The 21,666-nt window shown below is 44.0% G+C and overlaps 1 protein-coding gene across 5 annotated transcripts in view; it reads left to right on the top strand.

The window, feature by feature from the left end:
• Positions 1 to 21,666, top strand: part of LOC311100987 (dystonin-like) — a gene marked incomplete at its 3' end in the record, with an annotated part of 186,503 nt that overhangs the window by 141,693 nt on the left and 23,144 nt on the right. For all 5 annotated transcript variants that reach the window (XM_084141993.1, XM_084141990.1, XM_084141992.1 and 2 more), the window contains 24 exons: positions 2,741 to 2,899; positions 3,176 to 3,346; positions 3,618 to 3,787; positions 4,662 to 4,821; positions 5,036 to 5,362; positions 5,578 to 5,662; positions 5,761 to 6,002; positions 7,513 to 7,719; positions 8,590 to 8,709; positions 9,329 to 9,436; positions 9,688 to 9,906; positions 10,137 to 10,340; positions 11,092 to 11,323; positions 11,761 to 11,987; positions 12,394 to 12,516; positions 14,011 to 14,112; positions 15,037 to 15,138; positions 15,768 to 15,941; positions 16,453 to 16,608; positions 17,104 to 17,301; positions 18,274 to 18,402; positions 19,086 to 19,256; positions 20,579 to 20,734; positions 21,120 to 21,326. In XM_084141993.1, coding sequence (XP_083998119.1) covers positions 2,741 to 2,899; positions 3,176 to 3,346; positions 3,618 to 3,787; positions 4,662 to 4,821; positions 5,036 to 5,362; positions 5,578 to 5,662; positions 5,761 to 6,002; positions 7,513 to 7,719; positions 8,590 to 8,709; positions 9,329 to 9,436; positions 9,688 to 9,906; positions 10,137 to 10,340; positions 11,092 to 11,323; positions 11,761 to 11,987; positions 12,394 to 12,516; positions 14,011 to 14,112; positions 15,037 to 15,138; positions 15,768 to 15,941; positions 16,453 to 16,608; positions 17,104 to 17,301; positions 18,274 to 18,402; positions 19,086 to 19,256; positions 20,579 to 20,734; positions 21,120 to 21,326 — 4,149 coding nt within the window. The remainder of the gene's footprint in view (positions 1 to 2,740; positions 2,900 to 3,175; positions 3,347 to 3,617; positions 3,788 to 4,661; positions 4,822 to 5,035; positions 5,363 to 5,577; positions 5,663 to 5,760; positions 6,003 to 7,512; positions 7,720 to 8,589; positions 8,710 to 9,328; positions 9,437 to 9,687; positions 9,907 to 10,136; positions 10,341 to 11,091; positions 11,324 to 11,760; positions 11,988 to 12,393; positions 12,517 to 14,010; positions 14,113 to 15,036; positions 15,139 to 15,767; positions 15,942 to 16,452; positions 16,609 to 17,103; positions 17,302 to 18,273; positions 18,403 to 19,085; positions 19,257 to 20,578; positions 20,735 to 21,119; positions 21,327 to 21,666) is intronic.

Genomic DNA, 21,666 nt, shown 5'->3' on the forward strand with positions numbered 1-21,666 from the left:
AACAGGACCAAGTAGGGAATTCTTTGAGGACAGGTGACTCAATGGACGGACTGGTTCTGTCTTGTTCCAGATACCGATTGCACAGCCTTTATTACTTTCTGACTGAGGGTGATATGTGGCTCTGGTGTTATTGAGGTCCATTATTTTAGCTGTTTGGATTATCACGATTGGGAGAGATAGATTTTATTGTTAGGTCTATGTTTTATATATATTTCATTTTTATAAGTAATTGCACAAATTGATAACAAATATTTTAACATTTGTTATTTATTTTTTAAGAACAAATTGATTTTGTTATAGCAAATTAAGTGCAGTGAAAAGTGTATATAGAATATGCACTTTCATTCATTTTTTGGGGGCCTTTTGCTTTTGCAGCAAATATTTGCACTGAAACAACATACCTAAACACATTACTACATTTTGAGTATTATTTTATTATCTCTGAGTCAGTGCAGTTGGATTTAAGATGGGGAAACCTCTTAGCAGACCAGACTGCCTCCGCCAGAACCCCTCCTGTGTGGGCAAAGGGGAGGAGGAGGACCTAAACATTGATGACTGCTACGTTCCCCAGAGATCCATCTACGACACTGTCCGCCTCAACGAGCAGATTGACTGTGGCTCCAAGGGCAGCCTGACTTCCAGGCACTTCACTGGCACTCTACCCTACACACAGCGCATCCTGGACATGAGCAGCCTGTGTGGCAACGGAGTCCTTACCTCCTCCAGCGCATTTGAGCTCCGCAGCCGTGAGGTAGCCAGGCTGGAGTGTGCCATCTTTGATGGGCTGAAACTCAACGGTGACATCATCAGGGGAGCGGGGACGGTGCTCTCTAAGCCTCGTCTGGGTCAGGGAGGGGAGAAGAAAACGGAGCCCCCACACCACCGGCGCTCCTGGAGGACATTCGCCCCCAATAACGAAGGGGAGTTCACCAGTCGCAGTGGCACCCTGTGTTCAGACAGAGTGGATAGGTTGAGCCATGGTCTGGTCCGTGGCAGGAGGGGACAGAGTGTCACCAACTCTCTGACGTCAGAGGAGGACTCGGGCCTGTGCAGCCCCACCGCAGAGAGGGAACGCCGCTCCAACCGGGCCTCCAGGAAACCAGGACCAGGCACCAGGAGCCTCTCCTCCTCCGAGGCCATGCACGTGTCTGGGGAGCTGAAGCCAGGCCGCTCCCTCAGCTCAGGACAGGAGGAGTTCCCCTTCTCCCCTGTCAGGGACAACATACCCAGGGCACTGTACCACCCAGGACAGAGCAACTACCCTGTACAGGAGTCCCAGGAGGGGAATGGTACCTGTGTGACAGACCTGAGTGAAACAGAGTTGACCATCACTAATGGAGAATACAGGGACTCCACAGACAGGTGCTCCTCAAGATCAAACAGTAGGGACTCGACTGACAGAAGACGGTCCTCGAGGTCAGCCAGTAGGGTCCAAAATGGAGTCTATAGGACGCTAGCAAGCTACGATGAGCTCCCCACTGCCGAGCTGCAAGAGGACATGTCCTATCAGTCAGACTGTGAATTGGTCAGCGTGGTCGTCACACAGCCAGAGCCCTATGTGAGTTCTGGGCCGCGGTCAGAGTGTAGACAGAATATGGGTGTTAAACCGTTTGACTTGCAACACCACAGAGCTATAGAACCACGGAAATACAGCATGGAAGACCTGGAGGACTTTCTGTTGTCAGTGGAAAGGGAGGCCTGCTTGGCCAATGGCAGTGAGCCACGGGCGTACCAAGAAATAAGGGATGAGGAGATTGAGAGCCTGTTAACTGCTATAGCTGCATGTCCCAAAATGGACCTTGTGGGTTTGGCCTCCCCCCAGGTACCCCAAAATAGTCTCCTCCAACTCCAGCATTGCAGGATGTTTCTATCTTCAACTGGGCCAAATAAATACACATTTCGTTTGATAGATATGGCACTTTTCATTAGTGTTTGCTGGGACGCTGCCTGGGCTGGCTCTGGGCGTTCCTTGATTATCAGATTACATGAGGTCTGAATTGGGTTCAGCCTGTCCTGTGTGTCTGTCTGGTGTGTTTAACTGATTGCCCTGCATTCCATTCTAGAAGCTGCAGTGCTGACCAGTCAGAAATAGGTTGGTGTTATGCCAGCTTGTGGCCTAAATCAGCAGCCTGTGTATACAGTCAGTCTTCAGTGACTGGCAAAACATTTTGGAATACTCAGCTGCATTTTCTCAACCTTATTGTTGATTGTGGACAGTCAAAGTGCTTAGCTGATAATCCAATTTGACTTGTCTTTGTTTTGTTTTATGGGGTAATGCATGGCTCACAAATAACCAATGCATTTCAATAAACTTTACACTCGCCGAGGTAGTCTCAGAGAGAATTGGTATAGGCAAACAGAGATATCTAAAAAATGTAAGATATCCTGCCAATTGCTGGATTTTTGTAAACTAATGGAATGTCTTATCTTTCTTCAGCGGGAATTTGAAAATGTAAATGTATGGCATGAATCAAGAACTTTTTGGATAACGACCAGATAACCCTGAAAGCAACTAATGCATTCCTGAGAGCTCTCTTAAAACGTAGGGTAGGAATATAAGCAACATCAAACATATCTTGTTTTGACTTTTTTGAAGTCTTGCCCTTATGAACCTCTGACATCATCTATCTTATTGAGATAAAGCATTATCTCTCATCAGCTCTCAGTTGTTCTGCGTCTGATAATACAACATTATTTTTATATTATTTCATTATTTCAACTTTATTATCTCTGGCCACAGGTATTCCAGAAAGAGGTTGATCCACTGCAGAGCCAGTTGCAAGACATTAACTGGCTGGGCCAGGGCCTGATCCAGAATGCTGCCAAAGGCACCAGCACCAAGGGCCTTGAACATGACCTGGAGGATGTCAACACTCGATGGAACACTCTCAACAAAAAGGTTAGCTAGTCTTTGGGTTATTAATCTACTTCACACTCTGGTCTTTATTGCTTTTTACGTAGGTGAAAGAGGTCAAAGTTTAGACAAGTTTACAAATAATACTCCTTTGCATTCTTGCTTAATGTTATGCAATATGATTGATAGCTTTAATTAGTTTGATTTGTTACCGTATTACAAATGTGTAATTAGTTACTGAACATGACTTTTACTTGGCCATAATACTTACCCCCTATATCATAATACATGTGATGCCTATATTTAAATGATCTTCCATAGATTGCTGAGCGGTCAGTGCAGCTGCACGAGGCCCTGTTGCATTGTGGGAGGTTCCAGGATGCCCTGGAGTCCCTGCTCAGCTGGCTGACGGACACAGAGGACCTGGTGTCCAATCAGAAACCTCCGTCTGCCGAGTTCAAAGTCGTCAAGGCACAGATCCAGGAGCAGATAGTAAGCCACTAGAGAACTGATTACATAAAAGCGGTAGCTGCTAATTTATACATTCAAACCCATTCACAGAATTCATGTAGGCTTTAATGATTTATCCGTTCATCTTTTTTTATTGCCATCCATTGTGGAGCATTATTAAGGGCTATCCTTAAGCTTCTTTTGAATGTATGCAAGGCCATTAGATTTACAGTTTTCCCTGAAAAGCAGTAATTGTGCTCGAAACATGTTGAACGGGCCTTGTAACTTCTTCGACTTTGTTTGTCCTGGACAGCTCCTCCAGAGGCTGCTTGATGACCGCAGGCCCACGGTGGAGCTGATTAAGAAGGAGGGTGGGAAGGTTGCGGAGCTGGGAGCAGAGTCGGTGGACAAGGAGAAGGTGGGGAAGGAGATTGAGTGCCTGGGGCAGAGGTGGGACGCTCTGCTGAAGAAGGCTGAGAACAGGTCTGTCTGCAAAACCACCTGAAATCTTACACCCATCTTTTCTAACACTATTTTGTAAAACTTCCCTGAGAGATTCATTTGAGCAAAGTGTTTCTCATTTAAATAAATATTGGAGTTGTGATTCAATGTGGAAAATCTGCTGATTAGATTTTCGCTATGAAAATGCCATCCCTTGCCTCAGTCTTATATGCGCTGCAGATTTTGGACGATACAGACAAATGAGGTGTTGCATTCTGGATAAGTGTCCTGAAGACAGAATTAATTGACCCTCCCCCACCACCCCTAAGAGACAGTTGTTAGGTATAATTCTTCAATTGCGTTATCTGGAGATAGACTGAGCGCCATAGGTCTTTGAGGAGACCAGTATCTTGGCATACAGTATCTTTCTTTTTTGACATTGTAGTCATTTAGCAGACGCTCTTATCCAGAGCGACTTACAGTTAGTGAGTGCATACATTTTTCATCCAGGCCATACTTTAGTTGAGGGAGTGAACCTGTCTCCTGAGTGGCGCAGTGGTCTAAGGCACTGCATCGCAGTGCTAACTGTGCCACTAGAGATCCTGGTTCGAATCCAGGCTCTGTCGCCGCCGGCCGCGACCGGGAGACTCATGGGCGGCGCACAATTGGCCCAGCGTCGTCCAGGGTAGGGGAGGGAATGGCCGGCAGGGATGTAGCTCAGTTGATAGAGCATGGCGTTTGCAACGCCAGGGTTGTGGGTTCGATTCCCACGGGGGGTCAGTATAAAAAAAATATGTATTCACTAACTGTAATTCGCTCTGGAAAAGAGCGTCTGCTAAATGACTAAAATGTAAATGTCTCATCATTCTACCTGTCCCTCCTCTTCTGTTCTCTCTTGGCATGCTGGGTAATGTAGGCACAAACAGCTGAAGAGCATTCTGGTTGTGGCTCAGCAGTTCCATGAGACACTGGAGCCTCTGTCTGAGTGGCTCTCTGCCACAGAGAAACGCTTGGCCAAGGCTGAACCCATTGGCACACAGACCTCCAAGCTGGAAGAGCAGATCTCCCAGCACAAGGTATGATAACTAATGTTTCAGTCATTGATGTTACTTATCAGTCGCCCAATCCCTTGTTTTCAGTTTCTCATGTATTGACGTTTCTATTATGATTCGCATCATACATTTTGAGTTTCTTATTGGTTCAGTATTCATTTCCCCCCTTTGTGTTGGTTTGTGTGTCTTTTGTTTATCCCCCTGGTGTGTGTTCCATGTGTGGTTGTGATGTGGTCAGGTTTTAGAGGAGGAGATAATGACTCACAGTAAAGACCTGGTTCAGGCCGTCAGCCTGGGTCAGATGCTAAAGCTGGTCAGCTCAGTGGACGATAAGGAGCTGGTGCAGTCTAAGCTGGACTCCAGCCAGGCTAGTTACGTAGAGCTTCAGGAGCGCTGTAGGAGGAAGGCTAAGATGCTGCAGCAGGCTCTGGCCAACGCACAGCTCTTTGGAGAAGACGAGGTGGCCCTCATGAACTGGCTCAACGAAGTGCACACTAGGCTGAGCGAAGTGTCCGTCAAAGACTACAAGACGGATGTGCTCGAAAAGCAGTGTGCAGAACAGCTGGTACTACTACCGCTACACTCCTCCTCATGCCTAACATTCATTCATTCTTTATCCATTTACATCGTTTTTAAGTTATTTTAAATTACACCTAGCTACTTTGTTACTTTCAGTTCAGTTCATTTTGTTTAGTTTGTGTGGAAAAGTCCCATTCCTTCTTGATTCCCATTGCTGTTTGAGTCAGATAAGTTGGTGCTAAAGTTTTGTGTCTTATCCAGGCCCTACATGAAGACATTGAGTTGAGGAAGCAGAATGTTGATCAAGCCATTGCCAATGGATTGGAGCTGCTGAAACAAACAACAGGTGAGACAATATGTTGAATACTACACCTATAATGTGAATGAAACACATCAGTGTTATTGATTAATCTGAATTAATGTATCTTCTTTTACCTTCTGTAGGTGATGAGGTGGTTGTCATCCAAGGCAAGCTGGACGGGATAAAGACGAGATACGCTGAGATCAACTCCATGAGTGATAACGTGTCTAAGACCCTGGACCAGGCCCTGACCCTGGCCTCCAAGCTTCAGCACACCCATGAAGACCTCAACTCCTGGCTGAAGAATGTCGAGGCTGAGCTCACCGCCTTCGCTGCTCAGGAGCCTGTAGGAGAGCAGCTCATCCAGGCACAAGACAGGCAGAAGGTAATGATAGGCCTCTTTTGCTTGACCTTTTGTTGGGGAGAGCAGTTTAGACTAGTTATTAAGTTGCTTTATACAACGGGTGGGTCTAATCCTGAATGCTGATTAGTTAAAACCGCATTCCAGGCGGTGTCTATCCCACAAGTTACCACTGGCTAAATCTATGGCGTTAAAATGGCTGTTTACTCTGTTCCATCTGACTGTGCAATCCACTCTCTCATCAGCCCAGCCAGGCAATTTATGAACTTGATCTCCACAATAAAAAGCATCTAGACATGATCTCACATTTCTTTTAGACTAATATTTAGATTTCAACAGTGGAGATTTGTATAAACCTTGCTGTCTGTCTCTCTGCAATTTGCAACATTGTTTCAATATTCAAATTCAATCTCCAGCTGTCCCATAGTAATGAATGTGTCTGGACGAGACAGGCAGGCAGGCAGCATTTCTCAGCCAGTCGAAATCATGAATCAGCTGGCATAATTTTTATGGATATATACAAAGAAATGTCAATTGAAAAAAGGTAAAAACGAAACAAAGTGCAGCTAGTTTGCAGTCTTTCCAGATTCAGTTTGAAGTGATTGTGTTAGCTGTGTTGTTGGCTAGCACCTCTGAACAACAGTGTCCTGACGAGCGAGCACATTTTTACGCGAGGCGAAATCGCGCCTCATTAACTCATTGTTATGGATGTTTCCAAATAAATGTCACTAGAAAACAGTTTAAATAAATGCAAATGCGGCTACTTTGCTGTTATTCTGTTTGCACTTTTTGACGTGTCTGTAAGTTAGCCATAGTTGGCTAGCTAGCAAGCAAGGGATAAGAACGTTGCCAGCCAGTATGGCAATGGAACATTTAGAACCTACAGAACAAAAAGTCTGAACGAACCGATAGAACGAACGACCAGCCGGCTTGGGTAACAACCCTAGATATGTGTTGGGACTATATTTTGTGGAAGGATGAAATAGTAAGAATAAATTAATCAAAATAACGTTTTTAATGAAAATATGTAAATCATTATTTGAATATGTTGGTAACACGTTGTATAAAAGTGATAATACCCTCGAAGCCAGTGCCAATATATCCTTCAAACACTGGCTTCAAGGGCATTATCACTTAAGTATAGCCTGGGATAGTTTTTTTGGTGGTGATGACATTTTACAATTTTAGTCATTTAGCAGATGCTCTTATCCAGAACAATTAGGGTTAAATGCCTTGCTCAAGGGCACATCAACAGATTTTTCACCTAGTTGGCACAGGGATTCGAACCAGCGACATTTTGGTTACTGGCCCAACACTCTTAACTGCTAGGCTACCTGCCGGTGATGTCAGATATGTAGACTTGTCATGTGATTCATGTTAGTTGTAATCCGTCATATGGGATGATGGTATTACTTGGAATATGCTGTAACATCAAGGTAAAATTACGACAGCCATATCACATGGCTATAAACACAGTGCAAGGATAGATAGATTGATGCTCACTGCTCACTGTAGGATCCTCTATGTCAACCAGGCGTTGCTGAAAGAGGCCAGGGATCACAAACCCCAGGTGGACAAACTGAACGAGGTGAGCAGCTCTCTGCTGGAGCTGGTCCCATGGAGGGCCCGGGAGGGCCTGGACAAGCTAGTGACAGAGGACAACGATCGCTACAAGGCCACCAGCGACACCATCGCACATCACGTGGAGCAGATAGATGCTGCTATACTGAAATCACAGCAGGTAGAAACACCACTTAAAGTCACAGTACCCGGCAACTGTAAACAGAGGAATTCATAAACAGATACAAAATGGAAACACAGCCCATCAAACTTGCTCAACAAAGGGGACCAGCCCTGACCAGAATGCTAATTTGCGTTCTGGGTGATTGGGGCTGTTATAGTGTTAATCCCATCTGCTTTCAGAACTAAATCCTGTCTCGTTTGGCATCCGTGCCCTTTGGGAGCTTTGTTTTCTGTCGTTGTTGTTAATTAAACACTGGGAACTGTTGTAGAGGGTGGGTACATTTGCATCTGATTATTTGCTCATTAAAAAGCATATGCTTTAATACAGACAATAAAGAAAATAGGTTATAATAATAATATAATAATATGCCATTTAGCAGACACTTTTATCCAAAGCAACTTACAGTCATGCATGCATACATTTTTGTGTATGGGTGGTCCCGGGGCTCGAACCCACTACCTTGGCGTTTCAAGCGCCGTGCTCTACCAGTTGAGCTACAGAGAACCACTATGGTTATGATATGGTTTGGAAGAATCATGGATGAATTGTCCCAAACCCGTGGATTTTACTTCCCACATCTCTTAATTGTTTTACTTCTGCAGATATTCTTTGACATATTTTTATATATTTTATATTTGAAGCAATATTATATTACCATAATCAGCGGGGCGACATCTTGCCTACAGGCATAAACAACAATAGTATTGAAATCTACCAGGACGGACCTTATAAGCTCTTCCCAATTTATGCTCCCCCTTGAGGCATACTCACATTGGGTACAGGAAGTTGCCCCGCTGTGTACAATGACATCATATTGCTAAGTCTACCTTTAATTAGGCCTTGAATAATGGGATGTTTTCTGTGCAGTTTGAACAAGCAGCTGACACTGAGCTAGCCTGGCTTACTGAAGCAGAGAGGAAGATGTTGTCATTGGGGGAGATCAGGCTGGAACAGGACCAGACCACTGTCCAGCTCCAGGCCCAGAAGGTTAGTCTGTCTTGTCAGACCACTGTCCAGCTCCAGGCCCAGAAGGTCAGTCTGTCTGTTAGACCACTGTCCAGCTCCAGGCCCAGAAGGTTAGTCTGTCTGTCAGACCACTGTCCAGGTCCATGCCCAGAAGGTTAGTCTGTCTGTCAGACCACTATCCAGCTCCAGGCCCAGAAGGTCAGTCTGTCTGTCAGACCACTGTCCAGCTCCATGCCCAGAAGGTCAGTCTGTCTGTCAGACCACTGTCCAGCTCCAGGCCCAGAAGGTTAGCCTGTCTTGTCAGAACACTGTCCAGCTCCATGCCCAGAAGGTTAGTCTGTCTGTCAGACCACTGTCCAGGTCCAGGCCCAGAAGGTTAGTCTGTCTGTCAGACCACTGTCCAGGTCCAGGCCCAGAAGGTTAGTCTGTCTGTCAGACCACTGTCCAGGTCCAGGCCCAGAAGGTTAGTATGTCTGTCATGCATCTATACTGTATATCTGTATATCTGCCTGTAGAGACATTGGCCACCACCACCGCCGTGAAAACAAACAGGCCAGTAAACAATGATGTGTGCTGCAGCTGCGTGTGCACTGTGTGTTAGTTACCATTCAACCCCAAATATCCTCCTCTGATTGACCAGGGCTTCTCCATGGACGTCATGAGACACAAGGATGCCGTGGATGGAATTGTGAAAACAGGCCAGGCCATCATGAACAGCAAGGATGAGGAGGAAAAGCAAGCCTTGAAGGTAATAAAGTCTTATAATGGAATTAAGTCCTAACATCCATCTATTGTTGGTTGAATACCTCCTGAGTACCCTTGTGCGTCCATGAACGTAGCAGGCCTTTGATAGAGTTTTCTAGGATAAACCCTGACGAAGGCAGCTTGCTGTTGAAATTTCGGTTATCTAATAAATCAAGTTGCACCTGAGTGTGCATCTACCTTGCTTTCTTATTTAAGAAGCATACATCAACTTTTTTTCCGTTATATTTTTCTCAGGCCAAGATCCAGGCCCTCCTGGAGAAGTACGCTGTTGTCAGTCAGATGAATTCGGAGCGCTGCCTGCAGCTGGAGCGAGCCCAGTCTCTGGCCAGCCAGTTCTGGGAGACTTACGAGGAGCTGTGGCCCTGGCTCCAGGAGACCCGCACCAGCTTCAGCCAGCTTCCACTGGCGTCCATCGAGTACGAAGCTCTCCGACAGCAGCAGGAGGAGCTCAGGGTGAGCCCCACTTAAAGCCTGTTAGCTAGTTGTCTCTGTGCCACTGGATTTGAATACTATTGTTTGTGGGAACAGAGGGGAGTGTCCAACAAAACTTCATAGCACTAAGATCCTCTTAACACCAATGAAGGAAATGGACTATGGATGATTTGAGTGTTACAAAGCTGTAGAGGACATTCTCTCAGTGTTTTGGTGTTTCTCTGACTGACAATGTCATATATCCACCACAGCAAATGCGAGAGCTGATTGCTGAGCACAAGCCCTACATCGACAAGATGAACAAGACAGGTCCCCAGCTACTGGAGCTGAGCCCTGTGGCAGGGGTCCCTATCAGGGAGAAGTACACAGCCACAGATCAGCTGTACGCCCAGCTCAAGGCTGACGTCAAACAGAGGGCCTTCACTCTGGATGAGGCCATCTCCAAATCCACACAGGTAACACACGTTCACTTTCTTTATTTAGTTGATGTATCCCTTGTTTATACAGGTAGAAATCCTGTTAAAATCTCAAATGTATTGCGCAAGAGAGACCTAGACATGCAGTCAACATCGTAGAACTGTAGAGCTTTTTATTGTGTATGGTAAGGACACACAAGCTTGTGAGATTGACTTTGGTTATTTCAATTACTGTAACTGATTGGAGATAAAAGGATATTTTAAAAAAGTGTTTAGGATGGGATTGTTTGATGACGTGCCAAAAAAATGACATAGCTCGAGAGAATTCTGAGGCTGAAACGGCATGATAAAAGTCCTTATCATGTGGCTGGCAGCTTCAGAGGGAAAGGAAACATTATTCATATCCTTCTTTTGAAAACAGGACAAAAATACTGAGGGTAGCAGCAGGGCACGTCTGGTTCAGACAGAATGGATTTCACCTGCAGAGTCAGTTAGGTTCAACAGGGTTGCATCTCTACATTTGAGTAGACAATGGTCCTGTTGATTGATTGTTCAGAGTTAGAAAATATATGTGTATGGATGGTTAGTTGTTTGGAAGTCCTTCCAGGAGCATGTAATCATCATTGCTGTAGTAGATTGCTGGTTCTTGTGGCTAAATGATTAAGTCTCTTAACCCTTAGTATTTCACAAAATAAAAGTACTTTGGATAAATAAAAGTACTTAATTTGATAATTAGATGTAGATTGTTTAGATCCAGGCAGCCAGTTTGACCATGTCAATCTCCTCCCAGTTCCATGACAAGATCGAGCCCATGCTGGAGTCCCTGGAGCGGATCGCTGAGCGCCTGCGTCAGCCTCCCTCCATCTCAGTGGAGGTGGAGAAGATCAGGGAGCAGATCACAGAGAACAAGGTTGTGTCCGCGGACCTGGAGAAATTGCAGCCATCCTACGACACGCTCAAGCAGCGCGGCGAGGAGATGATCGCGCGCTCAGCGGGAGCTGACAAGGACGTATCTGCTAAAGGTATTGTCTACTGTTTCCCTGTACCTGTCATTGGGGGAAATGCTTGTTAGCACAGATAGTTTTGGTGATGTTTGAAAACACTGTACAGTACATAACTGTAGCCTCACACTACTACAGATCAACCAAGTGTTTCCCCACTTCAGCTGTTGTTGAAGTGTATGGTTTGGGTGACTAGCTGGACTGCTACATTAGCTGCCAATAGCTGGACTGCTACATTAGCTGCCAATAGCTGGACTGCTACATTAGCTGCCAATAGCTGTACTGCTACATTAGCTGCAAATCAAAATCAACTGAAGTTCTCTCTCCAGCCAAATAAATGAGTTAGCTGAAGACCTAGTCTCAAGCTGCCAGACACCACACCATATTACAGAACGGTTGGTGTTGAGGATAGAAGGCCTAAATAAATAATACTGTTATTTATTCTCTGTGTCTTCAAGCTGTGCAAGACAAGCTGGACCAGATGGTGTTCACCTGGAATGAGATCCATGCCCTGATGGAGGAGAGGGAGGCCAAGCTGCTGGATGTAATGGACCTGGCAGACAAGTTCTGGTGTGACCACTGTGCCCTCATCGTTACCATCAAGGACACCCAGGACCTGCTGAGGGAGCTGGAGGAGCCTGGAGTCGACCCCTCTGTGGTGAAACAGCAGCAGGAGTATCTGGAGGTGAAAGAGCATCAAAACATGTTCACTATAAGGTGGAATTAGGAGCATTACACACTCTTAGAAAAAAGGCTTCCCAAAGGGTTTTGTGGCTGTCCCCATAGGAGAACCCTTTTTGGTTCCAGGTATAACTCTTTTGGGTTCTGTGTAGAACTCTCTTGTGGAAAATGTTCTACATGGAACCCAAAAGGTTTCTACTTCGAACTAAAGGGGTTCTTCAAAGGGTTATCCTATGGGGACAGCCAAAGAACCCTTTTTGGTTCTAAATAACACCTTTCTTTCTAAGAGTGCAGTAAGCAGTTATTTTTGTCTTGCTATGCTAAATAAAGCTTCTTACATTCATGTAACATGTTTGATGTGATTGTAGGTTTAGTTACTTCTCGGGACTGATATTTGTCTTTTCTCCCAGAGCTTCAAGGAGGAGATTGACGGCCTTCAGGAGGAGCTTGATGTGGTGCGGAACCTGGGGGCGGAGCTTATGGCTGCCTGTGGCGAACCAGATAAGCCAGTCACAAAGAAGAGTATTGATGAGGTAATCAATGACATCAGAACGTCACCTTTAAAAATAAATCACTTTACCCAAGTACTCTGGACAGGCAAACTAAAATGACAGATACCTTACATGTAGATATCTTATCGACTTACATAAGGATATACACTACCGGTCAAAAGTTTTAGAACACCTACCCATTCAAGGGTTTTTCTTTATTTTTACTATTTTCTACATTGTAGAATAATAGTGAAGACATCAAAACTATGAAATAACACATATGGAATCATGTAGTAACCAAAAAAGTGTTAAACAAATCAAAATATATTTTATATTTGAGATTCTTCAAATAGCCACCCTTTGCCTTGATGGCAGCTTTGTACACTCTTGGCATTCTCTCAACCAGCTTCATCTGGAATGCTTTTCCAACAGTCTTGAAGGAGTTCCCACATATGCTGAGCACTCGTTGGCTGCTTTTCCTTCACTCTGCGGTCCGACTCATCCCAAACCATCTCAATTTGGTTGAGGTCGGGGGATTGAGGAGGCCAGGTCATCTGATGCAGCACTCCATCACTCTCCTTCTTGGTCAAATAGCCCTTACATAGCCTTGAATTCTAAATAAATCACAGACAGTGTAACCAGCAAAGCACCCCCACACCATAACACCTCCTCCTCCATGCTTTACGGTGGGAAATACACATGCGGAGAGCATCCGTTCACCGACACCGTGTCTCACAAAGACACAGTGGTTGGAACCAAACATCTCCAATTTGGACTCCAGACCAAAGGACAAATATCCACCGGTCTAATGTCCATTGCTTGTGTTTCTTGGCCCAAGCAAGTCTCTTCTTCTTATTGGCGTCCTTTAGTAGTGGTTTCTTTGCAGCAATTCAACCATGAAGGCCTGATTCACACAGTCTCCACTGAACAGTTGATGTTGAGATGTGTCTGTTACTTGAACTCTGTGAAGCATTTATTTGGGCTGCAATTTCTGAGGCTGGTAACTATTTTACCAAATACTGCTATCTTCTGTATACCCCCCCTACCTTGTCACAACACAACTGATTGTCTCAAACGCATTAAGAAGGAAATAAATTCCACAAATTAACTTTTAAGAAGGCACACCTGTTAATTGAAATGCATTCCAGGTGACTACCTCATGAAGCTGGTTGAGAGAATGTCAAGAGCGTGCAAAGCTGTCATCAAGGCAAAGGGTGGCTATTTGAAGAATCTGAAATATCAAATATAGTTTGATTTGTTTAACACTTTTTTGGTTACTACATGATTCCATATGTGTTATTTCATAGTTTTGATGTCTTCACTAATATTCTACAATGTAGAAAATAGTAAAAAATAAAGAAAAACCCTTGAATGAGTAGGTGTGCCCAAACCTTTTGACCGGGAGTGTATATAATGCTGGTAAATCATATAAATATAATGGTTTCTTTATTTGTATTTTTATATAGGGTAGTATGTGTCTTCAGCTGCTGTGTATAGGTCCTATTCCCTGACCGCTGTTGTTGTTTTCTCCACCAGGTGAACTCGGCGTGGGAGACTCTGAACAAGGCGTGGAAGGAGAGAGTGGACAGACTGGATGAGGCCATGCAGGCTGCTGTACAGTTCCAGGATGGCCTGCAGGTACATTACTGTTCATTATGGGTTAACTGCTATGCTTTGTCATACAGCAAAACTGTTCAGTAGGGCACACAATCTTTGTTCTTATTGGTCAAGATCAGATAAAACGTTATCTCCCATTCCTTGCCTGCTGAACATGGCCCTGCTGTCACTGAACACACTGACTAACACTAAGCAGCTTATGGTTTGGACTCTGAGGAAATGAATACCATTATTTGCATGTAAAACTTCTGAGGTTTCGTTAGTCATTGTGTTCGTTAATATATTTCACTCTGCCTCCCCTGTTTTTACTCATAGGAAAGAGAAAGTCACCAAAATTACTCAGGACATGTTCACAACTTCATTCATGTTGATTGAAGTGTCTGTGGTTTTGTGTTAATCATATGATCAATGGCCCTGTCAATGGCCCCATTAATCAAGCAATGTTAATGTGTTAATGCTAATCAGTGTTTGCCATGCAACATAGTCGTTCTCAGACATAATCAAGGGACAGAGTTTACACAATGACTTTTAGCAGTTTACCAGGCACAAATAATTTAGATCAAAGGAAATTGTCATGTAACAGGCATTGTTTTTAATTTTAGGAGTGTAAACTGCAATGACAGCATGTTGCTATATGTTATTTCTTATTGGTTGGGATGGTTTATATGGGTGTGTGTGGCTCTTTTAATGAAGTGGTTTTAAAAGGCTTAGATTTACACTGTTGGGTTATACATTAACTACCCCCTCCTAGACTTGAGTGAATAAGTTGAGGTCCGTCTATTTCATCATGTGCTAATATCTCTTTTTCGTTGACAGTGTTGCTTTTACTTTAGAAGAATTGATGGATTAAGTGATATGAATGATAATGAATGTGAAATCTGAGCTGTTGGAAAGCTAGCATTGTGTTCTCCCACTGACAATGGTGCCCACTCCCTCTATCTACAGGGTATGTTTGACTGGGTGGACATCGTGGAGCACAAACTGGGTTCTATGTCACCTGTGGGCACAGACCTGGACACTGTCAAGCAGCAGATAGAAGAACTCAAGGTATTGTGTTTCTACACCTTTTATTATAATAATAATAATAAATAATAATAATAATAATAAAACATATTATATAGAATGCATTAGCTATGAGGAATCTTAGACCAAACTATTGATCTATTCCCACATTTATCTGATCGAAACATCATAAATAACTTTGAGTTGATCTCACTCAAGTGAATGTGTTGATTTGTTTATTTCAAGTCCACCAATATTACAGAGCAAACAGCAGCTGTGTTTATGGATGTTCAGTTCATGCCCTGCCCTTATTGAAGTGCGGTGTAGGAACAGTGTAATTAATACTACATAGAGCATTGACATCTGTTCCTCTCCTTTGATCTACAATAAGAAAAAGCTATTGTGACGCTCAAATGGAATAGTTAATGATGGTGGTTTTAGGCACATCCACCTTTGCACAGGAGCTGAACAAAAAGATGTGTCACCATAGAACAAAGTAATGTCTACCCACTGTTTGCTATTCTCATGCTAAGTGTTCTTTTAATAAAGCTTTTGAGCTGTACAGATGTAGGATCTTAATTTGATCACTCTTTTGTTGCTGATCATTTTCCTGCACATCATAACCTTGTAGTTATATTGACGGGTTGCACACAATCCCTTGTGTGGTGTTTCAGGAGTTCAAAGGTGAGGCATATCAGCTGCAGATGGAGATGGAGCGACTTAACCATCAGGCAGGCCTGCTGCTGAAGAAGGTGACGGAGGAGTACGACCGCTGTGCCATCCAGGAGCCCATGACCGAGCTCAAAATGCTCTGGGACAACCTGGATGAAAAGATCATCAACAGACAGGTAGGTCAGACTGGGGCTGGAGCATAGTCGTCTGAGCATAGCTACAGGTGGCTATATCAGTCCGCTAAAACAGGACTAGTAAAGGCCCAGTGCACTACTTTTGTGATTTCTTTAAATTAATATATATATATTTTTTCTGATTTCTCTGGGGTGCTGAAGCACCCTCAGCACCCCTGCTTCCCGCGGCTATGGGCTAGAGGTATACCAGAGGAGGAGGGGGGTGAAAATAACAGAACCATACAAGCTTAATTCAATACTGTTTTTGTTTTTTGTTGTTGAAGAAGATAGATTTTCTCTCTGAGCTGTCTCTTTCTGTATAGCCTACATATAATTAGAACCTTGTGACAAGAATATGTGACCAGAATAGTGAACTGCATACTGTTATCTCTAATTGATAAAGTACCTTTCCCCTCTCATTCCCGTAAAAATGGATTCATTACTCTCACATGGCGAGTGTTTTCACCATGTGACTTTGACCTGACTCTGACGTTTTTGTACTGATTGTGTGTAGCACAAACTGGAGGGAGCGCTGTTGGCTCTGGGGCAGTTCCAGCATGCGCTGGACGAGCTTCTGGCCTGGATGAGCAACACAGAAGAGCTGCTCAACGAACAGAAGAAGGCTGTAGGAGACCCCAAAGCCATTGAGATCAAGCTCGCCAAGCACCACGTAAGACCGATTTCTTCTTGTTGTACTTTTAAAGTGTTATTTCAGCCGAGGCACGTCTTTTTTCGTGTAACAAACATCAATCTGCAGAGAAGAGCAGCTTGGTATGGCCTTTTCATGACCTCTGACCCCAACAACCCTTTGGCTTAGTCACAACAACAACAAACATCAAAGGACCGAGTTTGGGAAACCCTGCTTTAAGGCATCATCCACAGACAGTGGAACATGGAACATGTGTCTGACCAGTCTGGTCGAGGACCACCATGCAGTGATTTATACCACCACGCAGCAGATTCATCTAGTCTTCTTCTTGCCATTTCTAAACTTATGTTTCAGAAGAGTTTAGCAGATTATACCATATTTTATCCATTAGAATAAATAGACACTCAAAGATATTTAGTATGGAGTATAGACACTATCATTCTTCTTGGAAAAGTGTATGTCCAGTTTAGTGTTATCTGATCTTGTTTAACCATCCCTGTACTGTGGTGTTTCCAGGTCCTCCAGAACGATGTGTTGGCCCATAAGACCACGGTGGAGGCGGTCAACAAGGCTGGTACTGACCTGGTGGAGTCCACCTCTGGAGAAGAAGCCGCCGGCCTGCAGAGCAAACTGGAGAACCTCACCCAGCGCTGGAAGAATATCCTGGAGAAGACAGAGCAGAGGAGGCACCAACTGGACAGTGCTCTGCTTCAGGTTTGTGTCTAGCTATACCTCCCTTACCCTGAAGTCAGCTATTCATCTTCAGTCTGCCTCTTCACCTACCAAGCCGCCGTATGGAATCTGGCACCATAATGACTCGAATCTGAAATTGAAGCTATGATTGATATTCTTCTCTCCTGGAGAGCGTAAGAATGTTGTTTTTCAAAATTCATAAAGAGGGTTTTAGAAGAGTGGGAGCATGACTTGCAGAGAAATAATGTGAACCCTCCACCGCCTGCCTCCCCCATTCCTAAATATTGGGGTTCCTATTCATAACTTTGACATTTAGGGGAATGCTTTGATGTACCGTGTGAAAGGAGTGATGGAAGGAATGTGAATTACCAGTGGATATGTATTTTTATTTGAAGAATTTTAAAAGGGTTGTTATTAAGTATTTTTCTACTATTACTATTTGAACGGTTTTATGACCAGGAATCAGGAATGTTTTAAGAATATGAAATGAACTTTCGGAAATGTAAGCCCTATAAAATTTTTATTGCATGCAGTCTTGATTTTTTGAGTGGGTTGCCTAAGGGTTACCAAAAATGAAATCAATGTCTTTTCCAAGAATGTTTCACTTTCGTAGCCAGTAAACCTACAAAGCTCTGTCAAAAGCATTTTAAGGACAAAAGTAGATTTCCAATACAATGAATATGTAAAACAGGTGCGTAGACAACACTGTAACATTGAGCGTAGACATTGTTATCTGGTTCATATGGGGAATTAAGTGAATGAAACAATTAGAAGCAATTGCTTCAGGCAATTAAACATAGAATATGTTTATTGATTAGACTGTTCACAGACACCATCATTCACTCTGTCAAATAACCTCAGACCAAACCATGTTTGGCCATTAATGTATCTGAGGAATTCATAACTTCTCATAACATTCCCCTTTCCCACCCTTGAATTCCACAATACGTCTATAAGGTCCATTGTTCTGACTCCGGCTGTATTGTGTTGCAGGCCCAAGGTTTCCATGGCGAGATCGAAGACATGCAGCAATGGCTGAAAGACACAGAGCGTCAGCTGTTAGCATCAAAGGCTGTGGGAGGCTTACCAGACACGGCCCGCGAGCAGCTTAATGCCCATCTGGTATGTATTTAACCATGTGAAATGCCTCATACAGATGACAGGCTTGTAAGGGCCCAACTCAGGCCTTGTCTACTGTTTCTTTCTGAAGTGTGAGCTGTGAAAACTAAATTACGTTGCTAAATTAACGATAATGTGTCCTACTGAAAGAATAATTAAAGGAGTGATTAAAGCCCCAAAGTGTTACTAAGTGATTAAACCCTGACTGTGCTCAGAGAATGTTCCACTGTTTTGTTATTGTTTGATAGGATAACCCAGACACTGTCACTGTTAACGCTTCCCTCTGGGGGCTTCCATTTAGCAGGACACCATGGCAACCAAAACAAAGATTGTTTCGAAATTATAATATTATCGGACTCAGAACTTACTTGCAATTTGAAGGTTTGAATTTGTGTGTGGAAAAGCTTGGCTGTTGTTTCCCCTCACTGCTCTCGTTCTTTCACCATGTTTGGACTTCATTTGGATTTGATGTGCTCACAAAACAAACTGGTAAAGAGGCAGTAACAAAGCAGACATGGACACTGACAGAATGACAACAATAGCAAAAAAGTATACTAGACTTATTGTCAAATTCCATTCATTTCAGAAATGACATGTAAAACAGTAGTTTCAGTGCTATAATTGGATACTAACATTATAACAGCAGCCATCTTTTCTAAGCCCCTCATGTTTTCCGTCTCCTGCAGGAGTTATGTTCCACATTGGAGGCCAGGGAGGAGCTGTACCAGCAGCTGATGAACAAAGGTCAGCAGCTGCTCACCATGACCCCCTTCGGCCAGGAGAGCAACACAGAGCAGGACCTCAGGAACCTGCAGGACAAGTGGGAGTCGGTACAGGTCAAGGCGGCTGAGAGAAAGGTAGGGAGTGTAAAGTGACATGGAGTAGCATTGTTGGCCTACAATGGGATGAATCAGTGTTTCTCTTCCAGAATGGGCCCCCATTCCTAGCTCTGCCCCCACTCACTGCATAAAATAATTTAGCTTCAATTGGAAATGTTGATTTGAGAGGATGTTTGGGATGATTTGGGGTTCATTGTGCTCCGCCTGAAAAATTATCTAGAGAAACCCTGACTAGAATGGATCACACCTGACCAAGTGGTCTGAACTTGATTCATAATGTTGAGGTTTATTATATCCCCAGTGGGACGTTACTGCTCAGCACTTGTTCATCCCCTCCCACCCCATGTACTGTACTGTACTATACGTTATACGATTCTAATCCATGAGTCGGTAATGAATGGTGAACAGCAGAGAGGGTTGGTAAGCACATGTAAGATGTGGTCACAGGTCTCTACTGGGAATTGCCTGAGTCATAAGCCATCAGTCATCATGGAACAAAGTCCTCTTGTCTTCAGAGACACTCTAACCAACAGCTGACACGTTGGAATGGATGTAAAGGAAATGCTGGGGTTGAATGTGGTTTTGTTCCTAACTCAGTCAAATCCCTTAATCAACTACGGTGTACTGTGCTGTATGTTATGAATACTCCTCAACTTAACTCACAAGTTCCTCTGCATTTTGCTAGCTTGCCAAGATAGCACAGTTCATGCACAACTAAAGCTAAAGTAGCCTACATGGCGAGAGACGGCACTGTATACCAGAGACAGTACTTACCTGCCATTAGGCTTGTGATGACCAATTTGTAAGTCGCTCTGTATAAGAGCGTCTGCTAAATGACTAAAATGTAAATGTAAATGTAATGACTGTAATGTTATTACCCCATTGTTCATTGTGATGAGGATAGAGCATTGGCTATTCACTTTAGCTTGCCTGACTGTAAGCAAAAAGGATCCCTGCTCTTGGACTATCAATCAAAAGGCTAATTGATGCTATTTTTATAACTGTAGAGGATGCATCATTTTGATAGCACATCCTCTTCCCTTCACCCTTGAAGTATTCCAGAGATGCTGACTTCCTCTGTCTAAACAGAGGTCATGTTTGGCTCAATTACAGTCATTACCTAATGCTGTGGCAACCAAACAGCCTGTCTGTATGTTTGTTTGATGCGTGTGTGTGTGTGTGTGTGTGTGTGTTTGTGTGTGCGTGGGTGAGCATGTGTGTGTCTGTGTAGGCCTATCCGTTTGTGTGTGTGTGCACGTGTGCACATCTGTGTGTGAATGTTTGTGTCAGTAGGAAGAGTACCATGTTTCTCAGGTGGCTCCGTTGTCTCTGTGCTTCAGGTGAAACTGGAGGAGGCTTTGGCTCTGGCCACAGAGTTCCATAACTCTCTCCAGGACTTCATCAACTGGTTGACCCAAGCTGAACAGACTCTCACTATGTCTTCTCCTGCCTCCCTCATCCTGGAAACCATCCTGTTTCAGATAGATGAGCACAAGGTATGTGTCAGTGTGAAGACAGTTAACATAACACATTCATTTACATTTTGATAGGTTTCTGATGATTCGTCATTTCAGTATTAGTCAACTGTCTAATAATTAACCTAAACGGCCTCCTATCCTGACTTACTTAGTATTAATGGTGTCAGAAGCAAGAACAATTAATGGGCTTAGGCTCCATAGCCGAGACAGCTTGCAGTGCAAGCAAGCCAACAACGGCTCAACAAGGCATTTGACTCTCATCCAGAACTCTGCTCATTAGTCAAGTGAACATTCTACTTGCCATTGGACATTCTAAACCAGTGCCAAAAACTGTATCCAAAATACTCCACTGTGTAACACTATTGTAACATTTGTCATGATCCTCTGTTGTGTGTGTTGGCAGGTGTTTGTGACGGAGGTGAACTCCCACAGGCAGCAGATCATTGAGCTGGATAAGACAGGGACCCACCTGAAGTACTTTAGCCAGAAGCAGGACGTGGTACTGATCAAGAACCTGCTGATAAGTGTACAGGGCCGCTGGGAGAAGGTGGTGCAGAGGTCTGTGGAGAGGGGCCGTCTGCTGGACGACGCCAGGAAGAGGGCCAAACAGGTATGGCACACTGGGAACAGTTGGTACAATATTACACAGTACTACACATGACCTAAACTGGTGTGCTAGGAGTCAGCAGTCTAGCCACACTGAAGTGGGATAGGAAATTGATGTAGGTTGAAAAAAGCAGGAGAGAGAGATTCATAGTTGAAGGAGAGAAAGAGAGAGGGTGAGAAAGTTGAGAGAGGGAGTTACACAGGTGGACTGTAGTAGATGTCAACATCTTTCCACATAATCGGGCAATAGTCATTGATAGAAAAACAGACAAGTGAGGTCACTAACGAGGTGTGAGGTCAAATACGGTACAGTACATTAAGGCTTTGCAGACAAAAGTCGCCTG

The sequence above is a fragment of the Coregonus lavaretus genome (genome assembly GCF_964263955.1).
Source record: "Coregonus lavaretus genome assembly, chromosome: 25".
In the NCBI taxonomy this organism is placed as follows: domain Eukaryota; kingdom Metazoa; phylum Chordata; class Actinopteri; order Salmoniformes; family Salmonidae; genus Coregonus; species Coregonus lavaretus.